At 55.2% G+C, this 25,319-nt stretch overlaps 1 protein-coding gene across 1 annotated transcript in view; it reads left to right on the plus strand.

The window, feature by feature from the left end:
* WWC3 (WWC family member 3) overlaps nt 1-25,319 on the plus strand; it is a 115,343-nt gene that overhangs the window by 79,960 nt on the left and 10,064 nt on the right. The window contains exons 9-18 of the mRNA XM_054720307.1: nt 8,369-8,611; nt 8,998-9,087; nt 9,959-10,530; nt 15,986-16,106; nt 17,379-17,453; nt 18,197-18,283; nt 19,167-19,359; nt 20,607-20,813; nt 21,398-21,537; nt 22,589-22,754. Coding sequence (XP_054576282.1) covers nt 8,369-8,611; nt 8,998-9,087; nt 9,959-10,530; nt 15,986-16,106; nt 17,379-17,453; nt 18,197-18,283; nt 19,167-19,359; nt 20,607-20,813; nt 21,398-21,537; nt 22,589-22,754 — 1,894 coding nt within the window. The remainder of the gene's footprint in view (nt 1-8,368; nt 8,612-8,997; nt 9,088-9,958; nt 10,531-15,985; nt 16,107-17,378; nt 17,454-18,196; nt 18,284-19,166; nt 19,360-20,606; nt 20,814-21,397; nt 21,538-22,588; nt 22,755-25,319) is intronic.

The following is a 25,319-nucleotide window of genomic DNA, read 5'->3' on the forward strand; positions in this document are numbered from 1 at the left end:
CATATCGGCACACATTCCTGCTGGAGCCGCACCATGTGGGTGCTGGAATGTGCTGTGTGGTCCAAAGCGCAGGAACTAGGTGGCTGCTGCACTCGGGAGCATGATTGTTACGTGTTTGGCTGTGACATTTACCAAACATAGCAAGTGGTATCTTTGTTTTCTAGAGATGGTATGCGGAGATAGCGCATTTGGGTAAAAAGTTGAGTATTTGAGAAAAGAACTCGGGAGGACACCGCCCGTCCTCAGTGTCTGTCCACTAAGAGCAGGGTTTCAGGATCGCAGGGACCGTGGCAAAGCACACTGCACTGGAGCGGGGTCCTGTCCCAGCCTGTCTTTTCTCTAAAATATGTATTTTACTAGAGGCCCGGTGCACGCATTCGTGCACGGGTGAGGTCCGGCTGGCCCGCCCCAATGGGGGCCCATTGGGCTGGGCTGGCAGGGAGGAGGGGCCACGGGCAGCTGGGCTGGTCCCGCCCCTGATCGGGGTGTTGGGGGCCGACTGGGGGCTGATCGGGCCCGGATCAGGATGGTTGGCTGCCGTAGTGTGTGTCATAGCCACTGGTTGTTCCGCCATTCTGGTCGCTGGGCTTTTATATATATATATATAGATTGATTTCAGAGAGGAAGGAGAGGGAGAGAGAGAGAGAAACATCCATGATGAGACAGAATCATGGATGCCCCCTGCACGCCCCCTACTGGGGATGGAGCCCTCAACCCGGGCATGTGCTCTGACCAGGAATTGAACCGTGACCTCCTGGCTCATAGGTCAGTGCTCAGCCACTGAGCCGCACCGGCCGGGCTTGTCCCCAGCAGCATTTCCACCTTTGTGGGGCAGCAGGGGCTCCTCAGGAAGGCCTTTCGGGGCTGCACCGGCAACATTTAACAAGCAGGGATGCGGAGCACAGGCGTCCGGGGGCGGTGCATTTTGGCTGTGGTGGGCGGCCACCAGGGGTGCTGTTCCCCACCCTGCGCTGCACAGGACGCCCCCTCACCAAGGATGGTCTCCCCCAGATGGCACCAGGCCCAGGCTGAGCACCCCTGCTCTGAGCTGCAGGATTGCGACATCTTAGCGGGGCCATCCCTGTGTGGTTTCCAGCAGCTGGTCTGTGTGGGTAACCCCTGTAGCTCCCCCCATAGAGACACTGCTGGAAACTGGGAGATGGGGCTTCCGCTCAGCACCTGCCCTGCTCCAGGGGTTTTGGAGGAATTGTGGTGCGATCACATGAGGTCTTTAACCTGCTTGGGAGATAAACTCCTTCACAACTAATGGAAATACGGAGCAGGGATACCCTGGTTGTGTGTGCACACAAACACATGCATGTGCACACACATGTACACACATGCACACACACACACCAGGGTATATATGTATGCTTAAACACACACAACACATTCATGTTTACATGTACATATGCACATGCATTTTTCTCATTTTTATTGCATACATCATACATGCATACACTGCTTTTGCCAGAGGCACATCAGTAGAGACCATGCACCTTGCCCGTTTCACCCCGCCTCCCCGTTAGTGGCTGAGAGCGGAGCCTCGCGGTCTTCCGCGTAGACATTGGAGTAAGCTGAGGCCGGTGCGGGTGAGCGTGCCGCGCAGCTTCCGTAGCGATATAAGCACCCTCCCTGACGGACAGCTAGATGGTTGCAGTTTTCCCTTTTCACAAGCAGAGCCGTCTGTTAACAGGCCAGCCTTGCGATGAACGTCTGGGTCTAGAGACATGCGTATTGAAAGTTTGAAGAGATGTCACCAACCCTAGCCGGTGTGGCTCAGTGGATAGAGCGTCAGCTTGCAGACTGAAGGGTCCCAGGTTCGATTCCAGTCAAGGGCACATGCCTGAGTTGTGGGCTCGACCCCCAGTAGGGGGTGTGCAGGAGGCAGCCGATCAATGATTCTCTCTCATCATTGATGTTTCTCTCTCTCCCTCTCCCTTCCTCTCTGAAATCAATAAAAACATTTTTTTAAAATATGGTGGCGTGGACAACGAGGGGTTTTGTATGTATTTGAATTGAAAGGATGTTGGTGGAAGTGGAACTCATAATTGCAAATGGTAGCATGATTTCTAGAGACTTCTCCAGACCAAACCACCCCTGTCATGGCTAGTTTTGTGTTTTCAACTCCGGTCACGCGAGATGTGTCCAAACAAGTGCCTCTTCCTTCGCCTCCAGGAGCGCTGCCTTGGGCCTTATTATAGGGATGTTGGTTACAATTTATTGGTTAGAAATTTGGGAATTTGCCAAGGCCAGTTTGGAAGAGCAGGTCCTCTGGAAGCAATGCCGATGACGCAGATGGCTCCTTATTTTTAACCTAAGAGCACTTGTTCCAGAACTGGGCACAAACTGTAGCTGTTTCCATAGAAACACGCGCAGTCCAGATAGGAACAAAACATTCGGCCCATCCAGCTTCGCTGTCTGAGTGTTTGTTGCCAGGATGGGCCCTGCTGTTCGTCCGTTGTCAGGAATGAGTGTGGTGTGAGGATTCCAGTGGAATTGGATCAGTCGCTGGGATTTTTCTTCATTTCTCAAGTGACTGTGTCTCTGGGTTTCGGGGGTGGAGCTTGGCGGTGAGAAACAAAGGCAGGCGTCCCTCACGTTGTAGCTCCCTCCTCCCCATTCAGGCTTTTCCTTTAAAGATGCGGCTCTGAGGATCTGTCATTCAAACGGGCAAAGATGCGAGGGCAGGGAGGAATGCTGGGCTATCCTGACGCCGCACATTCTAGATCAGACTTCCCGACTTTCCAATGTAGACTAAAGAGTTGAGCTGAGTGGACACTGGCTTATCGATACTTCGTTCCATCGGCTGAAGTGTTCTCATCGCTCATCTTAGATCTCAGCTGAGATTTTCTGGAGCACTTGCTTTTCATTTAAATGGATACTTACCAAAAGGAAACGGAGGAGGGTGAACTTAAGGAGCCTCAGATCCGTGGCTGTGATTGACATCTGATGGCCGAGGCCCGGCTGATGCCTCTCCGTCACGTCGCATCACGGTCACGTGGGACCGAGGCTTGCGGGACCGCCGCTTCTGTCCTAAAAGCAGCAGTGTATTTCAGGAGCGCGCCAAATGCTTGGAGGTTACTCTGGACATGTCAAAATGCCTCAGAGCTGTGGAATACAGAAAGTGCATTTTTTTCTCGGAAAAATGCAAATCCCATTTAAGATTTTCCTGGGAATGGTGAGGGTCTGAGCAGCATCTGCAGCATCACTGCGGTTTCCAGACATGGTGTCCGGGTGCCGGGGTTGTAACCGAAAAGGCATTCGGGCCAAAATTAGGAAAGGAAAAGTGAGTCCTATTTCTCTTGTGTCCACGTTAGACCTGTTCAGGGAATCGAACTTGGAGTCGCATAATCAATAGGAAACGGGAATGCTTGGCTGAGGATTGCCTTTCCTCTCTTCCCTGCCGTGAGCATAGGGACCCAGATTTTAAAGCTTTTAGAGGCATTTGTGAGAGGTCATACACAGGCCATAAGATGTATTTATTACCTATCCAAAGTGGGAATCCATGAAGAACACAGTTGACTCGCAAGGAGGAAAAAAAAAATCCTCGCCAATTTTAAGTTGCTCTCGGTTCTCTTTAAAAATGAACTTGGAAAAGTTTCTTTTTTGTGAACTTTCATCATGACCTCACTTTGCTTCCATGTATTTAATTTCACTGAAGTGATTTTCAGAAAAGAGGCTTTCTGGAAAGTTTTTGCTGTGTTACCCAGCATTGGATGATGCGCTCGCAGGAGGGTTCCGACCCTGGGTCAGCTGCTTGGCGTGGCTGTGCCGGGGCATCGGGACTGCGCAGCCGCGCTGGGCCTCAGGCAGGTCTGTTTCCTCCGGTCACCCGGCCACACTCGGCTGCTCCCGGGGGTGGCCCGTTTCCAGGCCAGCAGCGTGGGAGACAAGGCGTATTGTTTTTAGGGCAAAGCCGTCTTGTCCGTCTCTTGGCGAACGTACCAGGGATCATCGAAGGAATCCTTCTAGAGCTTTTGGCTTCCAGGGCAGACAGACAGACACATGTGAGAGCAGGTCCCAAGTGGCTGCGCCCAGAGTGGGGACACAGGGAAAGAAATGGCATGATGCCACAGATGCCAGTATTCTAGACTCACAGACGGCTCTGAACTGGACACGCAGTCATTCGCAGCGTTGGGAAATGGAATTGGTTTTTGAAAAGCACGATTCTTCAGCGCAGACACGCGGGCCTGGTGTTCGGCACAGCCCGAACAGCTTTTCCAGATGTGCTGCAGGAAGTCAGCGCCATCCAGATTTTGTTTCTGCTCCTGAGGTCTCCCTCAGCGTGTGACTTTGCATGTCTTCTCGCCAGCTGTGGAAACGTACGGTGCCGGGTTGAAGTTGGGCCACGGCACGACTCGTGTGACGCCCGCAGTGGGCGGAACGTTTGAAATTTGCCCTTCGCCTCTCCTCCCTCATATAATTCCCCCTTTCTGCCTCATCCTCTTTTCTGAGAGTGGTGTTCCTGGAGGTTTTCTGGGGAAAAGTAGGATTAGCTAGGCTTGCTTCTACTCTCAGCAACGCGAATCCTTGTAAGCATGGCCACTAACCTGGAGCTGACTCAAATGGAATATTTAAAAAAATATATAAAAAAATACACACACACACACACACACACACACACACACACACACATCTTTATTGATTTCAGAGAGGAAGGGAGAGGGAGAGGGCGACAGAAACATGATGAGAGAGAATCATTGATTGGCTGCCTCCTGCACACCCCCACCGGGGATGGAGCCCACAACCCAGGCATGTGCCCTGACCAGGAATCGAACCGTGACCTCCTGGTTCATAGGTCAGTGCTCAACCACTGAGCCATGCTGGCCAGGCTCAAATGGAATCTTGACCCCATGTATAAACCTCAGAAATCTCAAAAGGCCTGCTTCTAAAATACGCCTGCTTTCAGTGTATGTATAAGAATTAGTACATGTTACAAGGCAATGCTGACTTCAGCTGGGCTCAGCTAGGCCTGTGGCTAACACTAAATTGAAATGGAAAGTTATGAGGACACAATGGATTTGCTCATTGTTCTTCATCTCTTTTATATTTATTCCTTACCTTTGACTTGTCTTGATCTATGGTAGAATGTTCGAGAAATTTCATTGGGTATACTGTCTAATTTGGCGCTCGTTTATTTGTGGGTCTGCCTGGAGCATATTTTCCTTGGGCATCGGCTGTATGACTGCCATCCATTTTAATTACACTAATTACTAATTAGACGTCTGGACGCCTAGCCCCAGTTAGATTGCTAGCCCTATTCAGCCGCCTCTGTCAGTAGTTTTTCAATGACATGATCTGGCGCCATTTTCCAACACATTCTCAGGAAATGAGTTTGAAGTTAGAAAAGAACGTGTCTAATAAAGCTACTGACATTCAGCTATTTTCTTTACCGTATTGGGCAGCAGTTGGATGTGAGCGAAATGTGTACATTTAAACTATAACTTGTCTACTGTGCGTTTTCTCATTGGTTTGGTGCTTGAAGGAGTCTTGCCTGGTTCGGTGGCCGGGTGACGGTCCCCGTGCGCATGTCTAGTTCAGGAGGAGCCCTGCTTGGTGCAGGGCAGGCCAGCACGTCGATTGGCGGTACCTGCAGGGAGCACAGTGTTGGGAAGGATTCTGAAGTCTGCATCCAGCAGCCAGGATGCCAGCTTTGAATAGTGACACAGGCCCTGGGCACGGGAACTGGGAGTCTCAGGAGCATGCCCGCCATTCCCATTTTGGTGAGGATCGTCACATTGGTGCATAATGCAGGCCCCTGTGGCCAGGGAACATCCTCCAGACCAGGCAGGCTGCCAGAAAGCAGAGGGTATCAAACGTAAGTGGGCATCGCAAGCACCCAGAGGGCTTGGTTAAAACGCAGATTGCCCCGCCCTGTCCCCAGAGTGTCCGTCAGCTGGGCTGGGTGGGGCTTGAGGCTTGCATTTGTGATAGGCTCCCAGGTGATGTTGCGATGTCATGAGATCCGCCATGAGAATGGCTGCCTTAGAGGCTGCAGGACTGTGTGTGCCTGCCATTGACCTGTCCTCACAGCTCTCGGTGACCTCAGAGAAGTTTTGTGGTTTTGTTTTTGGGCATGCATGCCAACTGCTGTCCTCCACAGCGCTGGGTTTGGGTCGAATCTGTTGTTCCTTGTTTATGCCCGGAAACAGATACCACTCACACTTAAACTTAAAAATATTCTATTCCTGCTCAGCTGGCGTGGCCCAGTGGTTGAGTGTCGACCTATGAACCAGGAGGTCACGGTTCGATTCCTGGTCAGGGCTTGATCCCCAGTGTGGTGCCTGCAGGAGGCAGCTGATCAATAATTCTCTCTCATAATTGATGTTTCTATCTCTCTCTTCCTCTCCTTTTCTCTCTGAAATCCTCCTATATAATAAAAGCCTAATATGCAAATTGACCAAACGGCAGAATGACCGGTGGAACGACTGGTTGCTATGACGCGCACTGACCACCAGAGGGCAGACGCTCAATGCAGGAGCTGCCCCCAGACTGCAGGCCCCAGGCCATCCAAGGCGGATGCTAGCAAGGGCCCCCCCAACTGCCCCGCCAGTACCCCTGCAGAGGGAGATGACCAGCAGTGGTGGTGGGCGATCGGGGGGTGGGGCTGGCCGGCAAGGAGGCTGGCACTGTCCCCCAATCGCCCTGCCGGTCACCTCCCACAGAGAGAGGCAACTGGTGGTGGCAACAGGGGGCAGGGCCGGCGAGTGGGCAGTGCCAGGCTGGCCAAGGCGGGTGCCAGTAGGCCCCCCCTGATCGCCCCACTGGTCACCCCACAGATCGGCCCTAATCGCCAGCCAGGCCTAGGGACCCTACCCGTGCACGAATTTCATGCACCAGGCCTCTAGTATATAATAAAAGCCTAATATGCTAAGTGTCTGGTCATCCATTCAACCAATCAAAGCGTAATATGCTAATGATATGCTAAGGCCGCTCAACCGCTCACTATGACATGCACTGACCACCAGGGGGCTGACAGTCAACAGGTGGACCAGTCGCTATGACGTGCACTCACCACCAGGGAGCAGACCGGTAGGTTAGCTTGCTGCTGGATCTGGCCGATCGGGACTGAGTGAGATGGGCTGGACATGCCCTGGAGCTCTCCTGTGGTCCCTCCCCAGCTGGACAACATCCCGCGTCACTCCCCAGCCCCTATCGTGGGTTATTGAGTGGGAGGTAATCAACCAAAGACCATCCTTTAAATATGCAAATCGAATGGCGGAATGACCAGTCGCTATGACACGCACTGACCACCAGGGAGCGGACGCTCAACACAGGAGCTGCCCCCTGGTGGTCAGTGTGCTCCCACAGGGAGAGCGCCTGTCAGCCAGAAGCCCAGCTCACGGTTGGCAAGCACAGCAGTGGTGGCGGGAACCTCTCCCACCTCTGCAGCAGCGCTAAGGCTGTCCGACTGCCGACATAGACCTCCTCCCCGAGTGCATGAATTTCGTGCACTGGGCCTCTAGTAAAAAATATATAAAAAAATTCTATTCCTGCTTTGAAAGGATACTCTGAAAATACAAACCACATCTATTTCACTTAATCTGCATTTGCCAACAACCCCAGGACACAAAAAGTGGTGCAGTCTGTTTGCTGGGCAAACATGGACATTTAGGCGCGTGGAAAGGGACAACAGAGTCTGTATTTTGCACCTTGAAGCTGATGGTGCTGACACATTCAGTGCGGCTGATTAGCTCATGCCATGCTCATGCCCACGCTCCCCGCGGCCGCCTCCCACCCCCCACCCCCTGCATCTGCTGGCACTTCCATCCACTGCTCCATGCAGTCAGCTTTTGTTGACTGTCTGCTGTCTGCCTGGCGTTCGGAAGTTCACGCGCAGTCGAGATCCCCGGGGCAGGAGAGAGCCCGCAGAGCTCCGGGCTCTTCCCCCAGAAGCGCTGTGATGGGTACACGTCCCCTGTGCTCTCTCAAGGCAGGTGTCGGCAGTTCGGCACTGCTGCGCAGGCAGGGGCTGGAAGGTCCGCCCCTGTGTCCAGTGGCTTTAGTGGGTGGTGATGGGAGGTGGGGAGAAAAGAGCCAGCTGCCTCCTGCTCTGGGACAGGGCCGCGCAGGAAACCACGAGTCCGAAACCACAGAGCACACGGGTGTGTGGAGGACTGCAGCCTCGTGTCAGTTCTTTGACACAGGCCCGATGTGCCAGACCAGGGGAGGTTATGCAAAGGACGCCCACATCACGTTCTTACACATCGCTCCCAGATTCCTCATTTCTGTGACTGCGGGGTCACTCTGTGCGACCGTCCAGTGTTTACTTAGCAGAGTGAGTTTTTCAAATCGGCGCCTGGTGCCGAGGATGTGTGAAGACAGTTTGTAAGTTCGTGGATTTCTCCGTTTCCGTTTCTTGCAGAGTCTCAAATATCCAGCAGCAGCTGGCGCAGCTCGAGAACGAGTCGTGGCCGGGCATGGCCGAGGCCGACCGGGACCGGCTGCAGCTCATCAAGGAGAAGGAAGCCCTGCTGCAGGAGCTGCAGCTCATCGTCCAGCAGAGCCGGCCGGCGGAGGACGCAGCCCGCCTGGAGGAGGAGCGGAGGCGCCTGGAGGAGGAGATCCAGCGCGCGCGGGCCACCTCCGTGCAGGGCGCCACGGAGAGGTGGGCTGGCCTCGCCGTCCAGGCGCAGGCCCGGCTGCCAGTAAAGAACCAACTCGCAAAGCGAGGCTCTTGGTTAGGGCAGCTACTGCCTGGCCTGCTTCCTCCCCAAGCAGAGAAGGTGGAGGGAATGTGTGCCTCTCCTCTGTCCACCGCCCACCAGCTATTGAGCTTCTGCAGGGTATCAGGCACTGGTCAGGGCGCCGGTAGTGCATTTTCTAGCGAGACAGGAGCAGTCTCTGTACTTGGGCATCTATGACTTAGACGTGTTTAAAGAATTGAGCCATTCGAACTGAAATCACTCAGGGGAATTTATAGTTGAATTTCTTGTTAGGAAAATATACTCGCAGTCTTTGAAATGCACCAATGGGCTGTTCTCTCACCTACAGGATTCTACTTCAAGAAAAAAGAAATTGTCTGCTTATGCAGCTGGAAGAAGCTACTCGCTTAACATCCTATCTCCAGTCCCAGTTAAAAAGGTAGGCACCTTTAAAAGAGAAAGCTACACTTCATTAGCAAGTTGAAAAGGTAGGTGCCTTTAAAAGAGAAAGCTAGCCTTCACTACCATGTTATGAATACCATGTTATAATGACATGTCTGTGAACCTCACAGTTCCCTTCAGCTTGGTTTTCTCCTCCAGAACTTAGAACCGGAAGGGGTGTAAACACAGACAGAAAAGTGGGTACATTGTATTTTTAAGAGGAGCTGCTAATACATGATTCAAGGCATATGACCGAACTTGGCTGTAGAATAACAAGTCTGAAGTCAAGTATCTCTAAGGATTTTGTAATTCCCAGCTTTAAGGGTGTGTATGTCCATCTACAAACATGCACACGGTCCTTGTTATTGTAGCTTTTTTTTAAAAAAATGGTTATGGTTATTTTTTTGGTTATGGGTATTTTAAAATACGACTTGGCTGCTCAATCATAGGTCTGGTTTCCAAGTCCTCACTATGTTGGGAAGACGATGGTAAGGCTTTCTGTGTGTACTTTTCTGTTAATCCTCGAAAGACTGCCAGGAGGTAGGAACTGTTCGGTCACAGCCCCCGTGAGAGAGTGGGAAGCCGGAAAGGGCAATGAGCTGGCCACGTGGACTCTGCTAGCCCGCCTTGCAGCTGGACCTGGAACCCAGGCTTGACGCCTGATGCTAGCTACTCTCCCGCCGACCCCCGAGGAGACAAAGGGCATATCACCGCAGGGTCCCCGCCCCCCCCCCCCACTGCCGTGCGCAGGTGTTGAAAGTCACGCTGCGGTTCACGGCAGGACGAGGGGTCCTGTTCCCTCGGGAACAGACTGGCTGCTCGCTGCGCCCTGGGCGGCTTTCCTAAGGGCGCAGGTGCTCTCGTTTCAGCCTGTCCGCCAGCACCCTGACGGTGTCTTCGGGGAGCAGCCGGGGGTCCCTGGCCTCCAGCCGGGGCTCGCTGGCCTCCAGCCGGGGCTCCTTGAGCTCCATCAGCTTCACCGACATCTACGGCCTGCCCCAGTACGACAAGCCCGACGCCGCGGAGTGCAGCCAGCTTTTGCGCTTTGATCTGATCCCCTTCGACTCCCTGGGACGGGACGCCCCCTTCTCCGAACCCCAGGTTCCCCCGGGCTTCCACAAGCAGAGGCGCTCCCTGGACACGCCCCAGTCCCTGGCGTCCCTGTCCTCCCGCTCCTCCCTGTCCTCCCTGTCTCCCCCGAGCTCCCCCCTAGACACGCCCTTCCTCCCACCCTCTCGGGACTCACCCCTGGCCCCACTGGGGGACAATTTGGAGGTGCCAGGCCTGGGCACCCTAGACAGACTACGGGCCCAGGCCTCGGCTCTGGGAGAGGAAGACCTGCAGGGCGCAGCGTCCCTGCCACCGAATGCATTCCCTGGGGATGGGGAAGGACCTCGCGAGCGAGGACTCCAACAAGTGGCGGCCATCGCCACTGGTACAAGTAAGTATGGACAAGCCCTGGGGGTTTCCCCGGCTCTGGGAGGAAGGCTTCCGATCCAGGGAAGAAATCCTGGGTAAGGGCACGAGGGCAGCGAGCTTTAAGCTCAGGACCATTGAGAGGACGCCGAGGGGCGCAGGCCGCTGTCACGTGGGGCCGGCCGCTGTCACGTGGGGCCTTCCTGCCCTGTCCTGGAAAGGCCATTGAGATTGGCAAAGGAGTCTTGCCCAGGTGTTTGGCTTGTTGTCAGGATGTGCTTAATCGTTGAAGATGAGAAGAGCCACACAGTCTTCTACATTCAGAGGCAGATAGGTGCCGGGGGCCCAGCCAGCCGTCCAGGGCGGGTCCAGGTGGGACAATGCCCGAGTGCCGCCTCAGGGAAATCTCTACTCCCCTTGTCTTTATGACTTCATCTCCTCATCCTGCGTCCTTGTAGTTTTCCAGGCTGTAGTTCTGTTGAGAGGGGAAGTGAAAATAAGTGGCATAATTTCAAAAGCTGTGCCGGTGAGCATCAGTTATTCCCACCAAGTCCATTTCTCTGGTGGAATTCAAACCAAGAAACGTAGCCACAGGGAGCTTCAGCCATTCAGTTGCTGGTAATTCAGCTTCTGGCGGGAGGTGTTGCTGGCAGCCAGTGGGCAGAGACCGGGATGCTGCTCAGCACAGCGGTGCAGGGCACCCCCCCACGGAGAGAGAGTGATCCAGCCCAAACGGCCGTAGTGCTGAGGCCGAGAGGTCCCGGCCACATACTGATGAGTAGTTCAGCAGCAAAGGGTAGAAGGCAAATGTGAAGAACAAACCAGGCTGTGTCGTGGGAATAGCCTCAGACTGGCAGCTCAGAGACCCGGCTTCTGAGCCCTGCCTTGTGGACGTGCCAGGTGGGTGATTCTGAGCACATCCCTGGACGTGGCTGAGTCTTAGCTTCCCCGTCTTTGAATGATGTGATCTTTATGGGCTCTTCCGTTCACCACCATTCTATCCAGGAGTTTTTTTGCACATAACCATGCTGGTTTCTATATATACATCTATATATATAAAAGCCTAAGCAACCGGCTGACCAGCCGACTGGCTGGTAGCTATGATGTGCACTGACCACCAGGGGGCAGACACTCAATGCAGGAGCTGCCAAGCGACAGCAACTTTGCAGAGTGCCCTCGCACTCCGGGACCCCTTGGGGGATGTGGGACTGCTGGTTTCGGCCTGATCCCCGCAGGTCAGGCCGAGGGACCCCACCTGCTGGAGGGACCCTGCTCACTCTGCAGATGCCCTTCCAGCCCCAGCACCGCCCCAGGTGCGGCCGGCTGGGGAGGGACCATGGGAGGTTGGCTCCAGGGTGTGTCTGGCCCTGCTCGCCCAATCCCGCCCTGCCAGCCACCTTCTAATTAATTTCCTTTCCATGTGCACGAATCTGTGCACCGGGCCTCTAGTATAAAATAATAGCCTCTGTTAACTCTTACATATTTAACCAGAGACCCATTCTGTTCTGAGGCAGCCCCGGGGCTTTTTGGCATCTATCATTTTGTCTTCCCCTCTGTGTTTGCACACACCTCTCTCTTATCCCCAGATGCACGGTTTCTGTCATTTACATAAACAGGTGATCCCATTCGCTTTGTTGTTCTTTATAATCACAGGTTCAGGGCTCCATGTTTATTCCTTTCATTTCCGAAAGAAAATTCACAACAAGGACTGAAGTGCACATCTGCTGCTGCTGAAGCTTTCTTTCTCAGTGCCCCTGCCCCCATGCCAACTCCTCTTTAAAGGCTGAGCTATGACAGCATCAGTCTCATTCTGCAGGGATCCACACAAGGCCCGAGGGCCCTTCTGGGTTAGAGGAACGCCAGGGTGGGAAAGAGAAGAGCTGACTTAATTTCCGATTCTGATTTCTTAGTTCTTCTTTCCCCTTTGTGGCCTACCTTACAATGCTTCAAGCTTAGACCCGAAGGTTTTCGCGCACGCTGTGGTCAGGTACTGCCACCTGGTGGTGGATTCCTGCATGACACTCAGTTGACAGATCCTTACAAACTAGAAATGACCCAGCGAATGGGTCCTGGTGGGTGCCCCCAGAGGCCTGGGCTGGGTAACCAGCTTCAGGCAAGGACACGGGGTGACTCCTTGCTTCCCTTGGTGCTTGTGGACATGCCCAATCCCAGAGTCATTGTCGCTTCACAAAGTTGGCGAGGACCTTAGCACTCGTTATGTTGCCCCGCCCTTCATTTCTGAAGCCCAAGGTCACGTAGTTCCCTCTGACGTTCCAGGCTTGCTAGGCACAGTCTAAGTTTGGCCTCAAGCAAGTTTCAGTTAGATGAAATTTTAGGAAGATAAAATTCAAAATTGCCCAAGCCTACAAGGCAAGCCGGAGGATGTAATATCTTCTGTTCGGTTTCAAACTAGTTTGAAGGAACAAGGTGGTACAGAGAAGTACGGCAGCAGATTGTAATCTGTAACATTTTTTACATTTTTGCTCCAGTTTTATCTTCCCTGAATTTCAGAAGTCCAATATGTCATCATTTTGAAATACTTTCCATTTTTTCTTTCCCATTGGCATTTGCTAATCTAAATCCCTGAACTCCTTGGCTTTGCTTATCTGTTCCTTGATGTTTTTATTATATTCATACTTTGTTTAAAATTGTTGGCCCGGATTCTGCAGTTTTTTCACTTTGTGCTCTTTTTTATCTCTTTTTCTCATGCGGCTCGACAGAAGCGCTCACTGTAAGTGACCTTGGATTCTCCTTCACCTTGTTGGTCAGGCTGTGGCACATCTCCATCCAGGGAATCCATGTGTTCAGGATGCTCGGGGGGTGGCCAAGGGGCACAGCTCACGGTTGTACTTTCATGAAGTTCAGCAATTGCCATGATTGTTATTTCAGCATTGATATCCATGCCTACTAAAGCTGTGTGAGGAAGAACTTTTCTAAAAGCTTGAAGTCTTTATTCGTCTGTATGTTTCCCCCAGATTTTTAAAAAATATAACTTACATATATATATATGCATTTTAATGTTTTTTTTTAAATTGATTTCAGAGAGGAAGAGAGAGAGAGACAGAGAGAGAGAGAAACAGAGAAACATCAGTGATGAGAGATCGCCTGCCTCCTGCACGCCCCCCACAGGACCGAGCCCACGACCTGGGCCTGTGCCCTGACCAGGAATTGAACCCTGACCTCCTGGTTCGTGGGTCGATGCTCAACCACTGAGCCACACCAGCTGGGGTCCCCCAGGTTTTTAATGGCTTTCATTATTTTAATATGCTAAGTGGCAGCTTTGCTCACAGCGTGATTTTCGTTATATGTTCTTTTTGTCAAGCAGTGTTGATGTCCTTAGGTCTCAGTGTCTGTCTGTCTGTCTGTCTGTCTGTCTTTAATGATGAAAAGGTGAGATCTAGAAAATGGCTGTTTGGAAGATTGTTTATCCCTGACCTCACGGGCATTGCTCCCATGGCCCATCGCGCTGCGCACCCGTTGCCTTCAGCCTGACAGCGGGCCGCTGGTCCGACAGGAGGGGTCCGCTGTGCGCTCTTTTCTCAGCCAGGGCAACTGCTCACCGCACTTCCTCCCGCCAGCCTGCTCCCAGTTGCTCCATGTTCAGTGGCTGAGCCTGGGGTCACTGAGGAGGAATTCCTTCATTTCCTTTGCTTCTTCACCCGCCTTGCGACGAGAGAGAAACTTGTCCGAGTCGCGCCATCAGCGTTACTGGAAGTGCTTATTGCGTAGCGTTACTTCCTTAAAGGAGGGGTGGGGAACGTCCGGCCCTCGGGCCGTATAAGGCCCGCGAAATCATTGGGCCTGGCCCTCCAAGGCATTCGGGGTGAGCTCATTCCATGTCTGACCAACTGGAGCAGGCTCACGTTGAAGTGGACGATTTTGTAGGGCCCGAGAATGATGTTACACATCTCCCATGGCCCTCGGCAGGAAAAGGTTCCCCACCCCTGCCTCAGAGGAACGGAAGGCCGTGCCGGAGCCCTGCCGAGTGTCAGGGCTGGGAGTGGAAATAGCAGTTTTCCTTTGCTGGGATCCTGGCATTAAACTGGAGGGTTCCATCCGCAATTCAGAGCTGGGGACTTGGTGTCCTTCCAGATGGCAGGGGTGACGACAGGAGCTGGACCTGGGAACCCTGATCTGCAGTGTGAGCCAGTGGCTCCAGCCACCCCGGCACGGGGCCGGCTTCTGCAGCTCCCGCCTGCAGTTGAGACTGGGACCAAGGACCACGGCCCCCCTGTTCTGTGTGTTGTGGACCATGTTTGGATTTCATTGGTGTGCGAACCGTAATTTGGTGGAAAAGGGAGATGGTCCTAGGTGAACCGTCATTTCCCTCAAGTTGGAGGTGGACAGCTGCCTAGATTTGCAGTTTCCCGAGCTTAGATGGCTGCAGAAAAGCACAGGGCCGCAGAGGGCCGGCGCTATTAGCAGGAGGCGTCCCCATGGCAGAGCGAGGCCCAGTGGGGGCCTGGGACATGTTCATCCATGCGGCAGGAACATGATGGGCCTATTTTTATTTTTGTTTTTTAAAATATATTTTTATTGTTGATTTCAGAGAGGAAGGGAGAGGGAGAGAGTAATAGAGACATCCATGATGAGGGCGAATCATCTGCCTCCTGCACGCCCCACACTGGGGATCAATGCCCTGACCGGGAATTGAACCCTGACCTCCTGGTTCAGAGGTCAACGCTCAACCACTGAGCCATGCCGGCCGGGCTAATTGGTTTTGCTAAAAGGCACTTGGCGCTGAGAGGGAAGGACGAACCAGTTGAGGAAATGGGGAAGGGAAGATGCCGTGTCCTGATTAAAACAGAGGAGACGAAAGCAGGCCGCCCAGGAACGGGAGCGCCCTGACCCAGGACCGCGATCCTGGACGCAGAGCTGGGCTGCCGGGGAGGGAGGAGGCCACCGCGGCTTGATGGACAGGGTTCAAGGGCACGTTTTCCAAGGCCGAGTCCACATCCTACGTTGTTTAAAATTGTTGGCCCGACTACCTTTTGTTAGTGTTTATTTGGGTACTTTTAAAAAATGTTGTTTTCTGGTTATGAAACGCCAGCATCTGCTTATTGTATAAAATATGGAAAATACCCAACGGCGTAAAGAAGGAAGTGAAAAATGCGCACCCGGTCGGCCAGGGCAGCCGCTGTCCGCATTCGGGGCGACACATCCTCCTTGAGTGTGACAGTCTCTCCAGTGCGATGCCAAGGGGCTCCACCGCCAACGCATGTCCTCTGCCCTCCCTTAGGAGGTGACAAGAGACTTACAACAGTTTAAGGAGCTTTCAGAGAAGTAGCCAGAAGCCGATTGCTTCGCTTTTTCATTTAAAAACAAATCGCGTGCAGCGTATTTAAACATATGCACGTAGCGACGGCGCGTCTCTGGGACGCAGTAACCGTGTCTGGGCTGGCACTCAGGGTGCGTTCCTTGACACCATGGTGCCCCCCACCCCGGGCTGTCTCCTGACCCCGGGTGGCTCTCATTTGTAGCAGTGACTCTTCGAGAAGACGGCGCCAGGCGGCTGGAGAGGAGAGGGCGCCGCGTCTCGGCGTGCCTGTCGGAGTACTCCCTGGCCACCGACAGCGGCGTGTTTGAGCCTCCGGCCAAAAGGTGAGAAGCTGAGGTCAGAGGCATCGATTGGTTGCTTCTCCCACGCACCCTGACTGTGGCCCAAGCATAAATCTACAACCGAGATACGTGCCCTTGACCCGAATTGAACCCGTGACCTTTCCGTGCCCGGGCCGATGCTCTAACCACTGAGAAACACCGGCCAGGGTGAGGGCAGGGCGAGGGGTGCTTCTTTTTTCTGGCTTCCAGGTGGGAGGTAGGCCTGAGCAGCCTGCACGGGAAAGTCTGGCTTCAGAGGCCAGGCCTCGTCCTGTGGGTCTAGCCCAGTGGTCGGCAAACTCATTAGTCAACAGAGCCAAATATCAGCAGCACAACGATTGAAATTTCTTTGGAGAGCCACATTTTTTAAACTTAAACTTCTTCTCATGCCACTTCTTCAAAATAGACTCGCCCAGGCCGTGGTATTTTGTGGAAGAGCCACACTCCAGGGGCCAAAGAGCCGCAGTTTGCTGACCACGGGACTAGGGCGATGCTCTCTCTGGCCCTGGCGGCTTTCAGGCTTCAGCCCCGTGGGAGCTGGGAAAGCAGGATCCCTACCGGGACCTGCTGGGCCTGCTTAGCCAGAAAGGACGCGCAGGAGGGAGGAGTCCCCCGCCCCCCTCAGCTAGGGGAGGCGCTTTGCCATGGCCAAGCACCTTTCGGGACTTGGGGTGCTGTTTTCCCTTGGTGCCCTTCCCGCCACGGTTTCATCTCACTCACTGTTAACGTTTCAGAAGCTCACGTTTCACCTTTGCCCTGAATGTCACGTGTGGCTTTGAAAGGTCCGCAAAGTTACATCCTGAAACCCAGCAGCTCGCAGGCAGGTGCCAGGGAGGTGAGGTGCGCGGGCCGGGACTGCTGCGCCCCGCAGTCGCTGAAGAATTCGTTTACTTAGGCCATCATTTTGGTTGTTGTTACTCCTCACCTGAGGCTCTTTCCCATTGATTTTTAGAGAGAGTGGAAGGGAGGAGGAGAGGCAGAGAGAGAGGAGCATCGATGTGAGGGAGACACAGCGATGGGTTGCCTCCCGCATGGGCCCCGACCAGGGCTGGGGATTGGGCCTGCAACTGAGGTACATGCCCTTGGCTGGAATCGAACCCGGGACCTTTCAGTCCGTGGGCTGGCGCTCTATCCACTGAGCCACACCGGCCAGGGCTTATGTCGCAGTTGAATAGAAGCTGCTCTCGGCACCCAGCACCCCTGGCCAGAGAGCTTGCACCAGGCTGCGCTCGGCAGTGCCTGGCGGTGACCCTGTGACTTCCCGCTTGTGCTCAGGACCGAAGATGCCGAGGAGCCGGCACAGGGAGACACGCGCGCCGCCGAAGGGCCGCAGATCCACGTGGGGTATTGGTGAGTGCAGCGGGCTCCTTCCTGGCGCTGGAGCGATGCTCTGTAGACTGGGGTCGCCGGGCCACTCACACCCCACGCTCAGGCCGGGAGGATGGAGGGACCCTCGCGATCCAGCCGGGGGCTGCTCCCCCGCCTGGGTACCCCGAGCCTGCTGCCGGTCCCGGTGAGGGACACGGGGGGCGGGAAGGAGAGACCATTGCTGTCCCCCAGCACTGAGTCACAGCTGGGAACTGTCACCTTATGCAGCCGGGGCTCCGGGGCCATCACACAGGGGCACAAGAAGCCCCCGGCAAGGTGGGCTCTTGGGAGAGTTCCCGCGCGTTTTGGCGCCGCGTTGGTTGAGTGTGGCAGACAGCAGGCCTGCCCCTGCTCCCCGGAGTGAGGCCCAGCTGGTTTGCAAATGAGGCTTCTAGTTAGTTCCAATAGCGCTCAGGCCGGCAAGGCGGGGTGCATGTCCCAGGTTTCCTTTTGCTATCTCTTGTCATTTTAGTGGAGTGTTTCTCAGCGTTGGCCCCGGTGACACTGGGGACCGGATCCTTCGTTGTGGGGGCTGTGCCGTGCGCTGTAGATGCCGGGGCAGCCCTCCCCAGTCACCAGTGGGAACTATCTGTACACATTGCACACGTCCCCCGGGTGGGGTGCAGCAGGATCGCCCTCCCTTTGGGGCCGCTGCTGGAGTTCACTCAGAGGCGTGTGTACCCCGGGGGGACGTGTGGCTCACGAACTGCTGTGTTCTTTTCCAGGCACGACAGCGGCAGCGAGTGTCTCCTGGTGAAAGTGCTCCAGCTGCGGAACCTGGCGGGGCTGGCCGTGAAGGAGGACTGCAAGATGTAAGAGCCCGGACTGCCAGCCAAAGCGGGGGGTCCGTTTGGAAAAGCCGGGCTGTCCTTCTGGAAAGTCTGCTTTGTTGCCCGACGCAGATGGAGATCACGGGGCTGGGCTGGCTGTGCCGCAGCGATACGAACAAGGGGCCCAGTGCCCCTCACTGGCCGCGTCTGGGCCTGCAGTGCCCATCGGGGTCACTGGGCTGGGTGGTGACGAACCACACTCGGCTCTGTGAGCTGATGAGGTGCCCCGTGGAGGTGGCTGAGGGCGCCCTGGGACTTGCTCACCCCACGGTGACTTGGCGTGGTCACCAGTGTTTGAGCCTCCCCTGTGTGCTGACTGCCGTGCTGGGGTGGACACAGCAGGACACCCCACCCCCAGGCCAGGTGGGCGGAGCCTCCACTCACTCCCCTCAAGTCCTGGCTACTGGCTCGGAAGTCTTTCTCTCTTTTTTAAAAATATAATTTTATTGACTTCAGAGAGGGAGGGAGAGGGAGAGAGAGAGAGAGAGAGAGAGAGAGAGAGAGACACATCAGTGATGAGAGAGAATCATGGATCGGCTGCCTCCTGCACGCCCCCTACTGGGGATCGAGCCCGCAGCCCAGGCATGTGCCCTGACCAGGAATCCAACTGTGATCTCCTGGTTCCTTGGTCGATGCTCAACCACTGAGCCACACGGGCCCAGCTAAAGTCTTTCTCTTCGTGTGTGGCTTTTCCCTAACCTCCCGGGCATGTAAGTCCCCCGGGCTTCCTCTTAGCTGAGAAAAGGACTTTGTCTGGAACACCTGGCATTCCACCCACGGGCGTCCGAAGAGTGGAACACGTGTCTGTGCGTGAACCGTGGGACCCTCAGTAGCCTGACTCGGTGCTTCTCTCTCCTGCTTCCAGACACGTCCGTGTCTACTTGCCGTCGCTGGACTCCAGCACCCCAGACACTTACTGCTCCAAGGCTGTGGAATTCCAGGCGCCCCTGGTATTTAATGACGTTTTCAGAATCCCTGTGCACTCAAGCATGCTGACGTTGAAGTCCCTTCAATTATATGTGTGTTCAGTGAATCCGCAGCTGCAGGAAGAACTGCTGGTATGGCCTGCGCATGTGCAAGCTCCCCTGCCCGCCCCCCGCCCCACATCCTGTCTTCTCCCTTCCCTGCCTCCCTCCTTCCTTTGTTTTTCCATCATGCTTTCTTTCTTTGTCTGCCATTCTTTCTTCATCCCTCGTCTTTTGTTACTCTCTCTCTCCTCCTTCCTTAGTCTTTGTCTCTCTGCTTTTCTCTCTCTCTGCTTTCTTTGTCTTCGTCACCCTCTCTCCCTCCCTCCTTTCCTCTCTGTCGCCTCCTCCTGGTTTCCTGTGATGGGTTGCTTAAAAATTGTGCTGTTAAGGGTCTCTGTAACTGGGAGGACAGAAAGGGACGACAAACCAGCTCTGCTGTCACATCTTTTGTACTCTAAACACATTCTCTCAAATAACACTTGCAGAGCTCCTGTTTGACAGCTTTCAAATTATCCCCATTTTTAGTGGAGGGAGCTCAGTAGGGTTGGCAAACAAGGACATGGGAAGGCCCGTTAAATTTGGATTTCAAATCAACTCTAGATACCTTTTGAGTATTTGGAATTTAAGTTCACCTGGATGCCCTATATTTTACCGGGCAGTCTGCCGTCAGGCCAGGGCCACCCACTGCCGCCCAGGGCTTGCGGCCAGAGTGCTGTCTGTCCAAGGCTGGGATATTGCCCTTTGTCCCTGGCCCCTCGGCAGCAGAATTAGCGATTGTAGAGGAGCGCCAGGCCTCTCTGGTTTCCGAGATCCCTGAGGTCATCAGCTGCTTCACAAGCGGCGGACCCTGAGCCCGACCCAGCACTCCAGGGTGGCCATTCTCAGCCCCTGTTCCCTTCTAGCTTTCTTTTTAAAAAAATCTGTTAATTTCAGAGAGGAAGGAAGAAAGAGAGAGAGAAACATCAATGGTGAGAGAGAATCATGGATCGGCTGCCTCCTGCACGCCCCCCACTGGGGATCGAGCCCGCAGCCCAGGCATGTGCCCTGGAACCATGACCTCCTGGTTCATAGGTTGATGCTCAACCACTGAGCCACACCGGCCAGGCTTCCGGTGCTTTCTGATCGGGCTGAACAAGCAGTGGAGGAGCCGTCCCCGTCCCCATTAGGTTCCTCTGACTGTAACCCCTTTCATTCGGTTGCAGCCCTTTGAATGGAGCGAAACACTTTACCTCCTCTCTGGTCAGGATTGGGGTGACCTTGATGTTCTAGAAGATTCGTGTTGGTGTTTTAGTTGAAATCACCCACTGCCTGTTCTGTTTCTTTTGCACACCGCGCAGGGCATCGCTCAGATTAACTTGGCCAGCTGCAGCGGCCCGAGTGAAATGCAGCTGCGCTGGTACGCGGTGCAGGTGTTCACCAGCCCCGAGCCGCCCAGGCTGAAGGAGGGCCAGCGAGCCGAGAAGAGCGGGGCCCGGGACCCCGTGCCCACCGCCGCCGCCGCCGCCGCGGCCGCCACTGCCGCCGCCGCTGCCGCTGGGAAGACGGTGCGTGTGCCCGGCTGCGGAGCTGCCCGCTCCGGCGTCCTGGCTTGAGACGGGCTGTTACTGGGGGAGGGCCGCTCAGAAGCCGCAGTTTCAAGGGAAGTCATAGAAATGGACCGTCTGCATGTGCATGGCTATTCATGATAGTGTCTTTTTAAAAAATATTTTTAATTGATTTTTAGAGAGAGAGGAAGGAGAGAGGGAGAGAGAGAGTGGGACACCAATGATGAGAGAGAATCATGGATCGGCTGCCTCCTGCACGCCCCCTACTGGGGATGGAACCTGCAACCCGGGCCTGTGACCTGACCGGGAATCGAACCCGTGAACTTCTGGTTCATGGATTGATGCTCAGCCACTGAGCCACACTGGCCGGGCAGGATCGTGTTTTTTAACACGAACATGTTCATCGTCGTGAAGGGCACATGGGTTGTTTTGAAACGTGAACCTTCAGCTCCAGGAAGCCTGCTGCTAACACTGGGGTGGACTTCTTGCCACGAGAGAGCCGCCGAGGGCGGCCACCCGCTGGAGGGGGGCACCATGCCTGCCGGTCTGAGCTGGCTCTCAGACATGTCCCTGTCCTCCCCCAGGACGCGGTGACGGTGCTGCTGGCCAGAACCACGGCCCAGCTGCAGGCAGTGGAGAGAGAGCTGGCCGAGGAGCGTGTGAAGCTGGAGTACACGGAGGAGATGGAGCGGAAGGAGGAGCAGACCGAGGCCCGGTCCGAGCGGTGAGCTCCCGGGAGGTGGCAGGGCGGGGGCGCGGCGTGGCCGTGTCCCTCGGCTGTGGCGCCGGGGGGAGCTGCGGCCTTGGGAGCAGGCGGCTTTGCTCATCCGCGCTCCGTAGCAAGTGCTGGGCGCTTCCTCGGAGAAGCTGGTTCTCGGGGGGATCGGAACGCTGAGCTGCGGGCAGGACTGTGACCTCTGCGCCCTGCTCTCCGTGAAGCTTTTCTCCTTCCCCTTCTGTTCCGGGGTTTCTCTTCAAGAGCGCGACTACTGACCGACCCTGCTCTGCCAGCAGCGAATACAACCCGGTCCCTTAAAGCTTTGTAACAGCTGTATTGAGATAAAATCTACCTCCCGTACAATTCCGCCGTTTAAAGTGGACAGCCCGGCGGCTGTGAGTGCAGTCTCAGGGCTGTGCCGCCATCACCACCATCAGTTTGCATCGGGCCAGAAAGAAACCCCACACCCATTAGCAGCCAGCCGCCCCCCCTGCCCCGGCCCCTGCAGCCGCTGATGCGCCGGCTGGCTCTGCGGGTTTGCCCCGTCGGGGCATTTCCTCCCAGTGGAACCTGGTGCTGCTCTCCCTGAGGAGCCACTCGGATGCCCAGCAGCTCCAGCGAATTGGCTTCTGTCCCTCCTTCCCTGGGCTTCCCTTCCAGGGCTTTCCATAAAGAGCATCCTGTTTCCAGGGCTTCCCGCTTCTTCCTGCAGCTCGCCCTGGATTTATCTGGGAGGAACTGCTTTTACGGAGGGCGGTGCGTGGCTGAGGGGAGCGTACTGTGTCTGGGGCCCGGCAGGAAGCGGGGAGGGGCCTGGGGAGGGGCTCCGGGACTCTGGCGTGTTCACGGGGTGCAATTGGGTGATCAAGGCAGACAGAGCCTCTGAACGAAAGGCCTTGTGGCATTGTCTCCGCTGGAGGACGTGAGTGCGCTTTTATAAGGAAAGCCACTGCCCTGATTAGAAGCCAGTCCTGGCGTCTCGGCCCCTGCGCCCTGAGGCAGCGGGGACCCGCCCCGGGGTGAGCGTCCCGCGGGCTTTTGCCATGTCCGCCTCTAGGAGCTGGCAGGCCGACTCGGTGGACAGTGGCTGCAGCAGCTACACCCAGACCAGCCCCCCGCACCCGGAGCCCTGCTGCAGCGGCACGGACCCCGTGCACGGACACCCGATCGCGGGCCCGGCAGATCCTTACCACCCCGAGAAGCGCCAGCCCCCTCCTCTGAAGGTAAGCAGAAGGGACACGGGGTTTTCAGGGACCCCCCAGAGGCTTTGCCCAGCAGCGGACAGCGGGTGCGCCCCACACCCTTCAGGAGAAACGGGGAATAGGTGGGGAGAGGGCCACGGCAACCGAAGCTGACAGGCTCCGACGCAGCAGAATGACAGATGCGACTGACCGACAGACGGCCCTAGTGACCGTGACCGTGGGGGATGTGCTGCTGGGTTAGGGGCGATGGTGGAGGCGCTATTGCCCTGCGAGCCGAGGAAAAGCCGGGACTGGCTTCGGATCAGTGAACGGGACCTTAGGAATGTGTGTGAGCGTCAAATGAAAAAGAAGGCAACTATATGAAAAGGGTTGTCTTCCACTCCTTCACCTGCCGTCTGGGGCTGACCCCGTCCCATCTCCAGGGCCACCCACAGTGCAGGCTGTTCGGGGCCGGGGGGGGGGGGCGGGGGAGGGACTCATGGTTTTGGACACTTGCTCTTCTCCCTTCGGGATGTGAGGAACAGCGGAGCGTCCTTTTGCCCCCTCTGTCCGCCTGACCTTAGTTGTGGCCATCGCCACCTCTTCGGGGAGGCCACCTTTCAGGCTTGCGGGGACAAATGTGCAGTTGGGAGATACCATAGCAAGGTTCTATGGAAACTTTGTTCCCAAACTGTTCAGCTCATCAAAACATCTTATCACCGCGCACCCTGACCGGACTCCCAACACAAATACCTAGAGAGGCGAAGCCCACCCTCTCGGCACCTTCCCAGGCCACAGCGCATGCGCCGCCACCTCCAAGGAGATCGGGGCTCAGCTGACTTTGGAACCCCTTGGCGAGCATTGGCCCAGATCCCAGAGGGAGGCTGTGGGAGGCTAGTAGGTGTGTCCCACTCCTCCAACTTCTCTCTTTTTTTTCTTTTAATAGATTTTTATTGATTTCAGAGAGGAAGGGAAAGGGAGAGAGAGAGAAACATCCATGATGAGAGAGAATCATGGATCGGCTGCCTCCTGCACGCCCCACACTGGGGACTGAGCCCACGACCCGGGCCTGTGCCCTGACCGGGAATCGAGCTGTGTCCTCCTGGTTCACTGCTCGATGCTCAACCACTGAGCCACGCCGGCCGAGTCTACTTGTCTTTTTAAAGCACTTCCAATCTATGGAGAAGTTGCTAGACTAATACAACAAAGACCCACATGCCCTCACCTCGATGCCCTGATAGTGAGTCCTCACTGCGCTGGCGTTCTCTCCTTCCACGTGTGTGCCTCCATCACAGAGGCAGCAGCACAGAACACGGAAGTCCTGCCCCGGGGAGGCAGGCACCAGACAGGTCCACCGATGAAATCAGTGTTGGAGGGTCAACGGCGCTACTGCACGAGGAGATGGTAGAGAAGCGGGCTTTACGTCTCTGAAAGATTTACCATCTTAGAAAGGACCGACGTTTAGAAATGCAAATCTGCATTTACATTTTAGAAAGGTCAGGATTGTAAAATGGCGTAGCCACTATGGAAAACAGTGGAGGTTCCTCAGAAAATTAAACAGAACTGCACATGACCGAGCTATCCCACTGTTGGATATACATCCAACAATTGAAAGCAGGTCTCCACGAGATATTTGCACACCTGTGTTCACAGCAGTGTTATGTGCAGTAGCCAAGAGGTGGCACCCACCCAAGTGTGCACTGATGGGCGGATGGATAAAGACGTGGCGTATGTGTCCAACAAAACGTTAGCCTTACAAAGGAAAGCAGCCACATGCTACACATGGATGACCCTCAAAGACACTGTGCTAAGTGAAATGAGCCTATCACAAGAGGACACATACTGACTGTATGACTGCACTAACCTGAGGGGCCGAGAGGAGATTCATAGAGAGGGGAAGTAGGTGGTGGGGGCCAGGGGCTGGGGGAGGGGAGTGGGGAGTTGGTGTTCAGTGGGGACAGTGTTTCCGTTTGGGAAGATGGAAAGTTCTAGAGATCAGTTTCACAGCAATGTGAATATACACTGAGTGGCCAGATTATGATGATCTCTGAACGCATAATAATCTGGTCACTCAGTGTGTGTGTGTGTGTGTGTGTGTGTGTGTGTGGCCCGATGCATGAATTCGTGCATGGGTGGGATCCGGCCAGCCTGGCCAGGGGGAGGGGACATGGGCAGTTGGCCGGCCTGCCTGCTGGTCGAACTCCTGGTCGAGGGGACAGTTTGCATATTAGCCTTTTATTATATAGGACACACACTGAGTGGCCAGATTATTATGCGTTCAGAGATCATAATCATCTGGCCACTCGGTGTATCTGACACTACTGAGCTGTACACTGAGAAATGGTATGTGTTTCTTCCAACGAAGGAGAAAGAAAGGCCGTGGAGGCCTCCTGGAGAAGGCGGTCTTTGAGCGGAGGCCTTAAGGGAGGCCGCAGCCTCGCGTAGGGCTGGGGAAGGGTGTCGGGTAGAGGAAGTGCAGGCGCCGGCCTGGCCTGGGGGTTGAAGAGGGGACCTGAGCTGAGGACAGGAAGTGAAGGGGACCGGTCATATGGGGCCCACTCAGCACATTCCCTTTTTTCTGAGCGGGGGAAACTGATGGATGGTTTG

Source organism: Eptesicus fuscus, chromosome 1 (genome assembly GCF_027574615.1).
Source record: "Eptesicus fuscus isolate TK198812 chromosome 1, DD_ASM_mEF_20220401, whole genome shotgun sequence".
Classification (NCBI taxonomy): domain Eukaryota; kingdom Metazoa; phylum Chordata; class Mammalia; order Chiroptera; family Vespertilionidae; genus Eptesicus; species Eptesicus fuscus.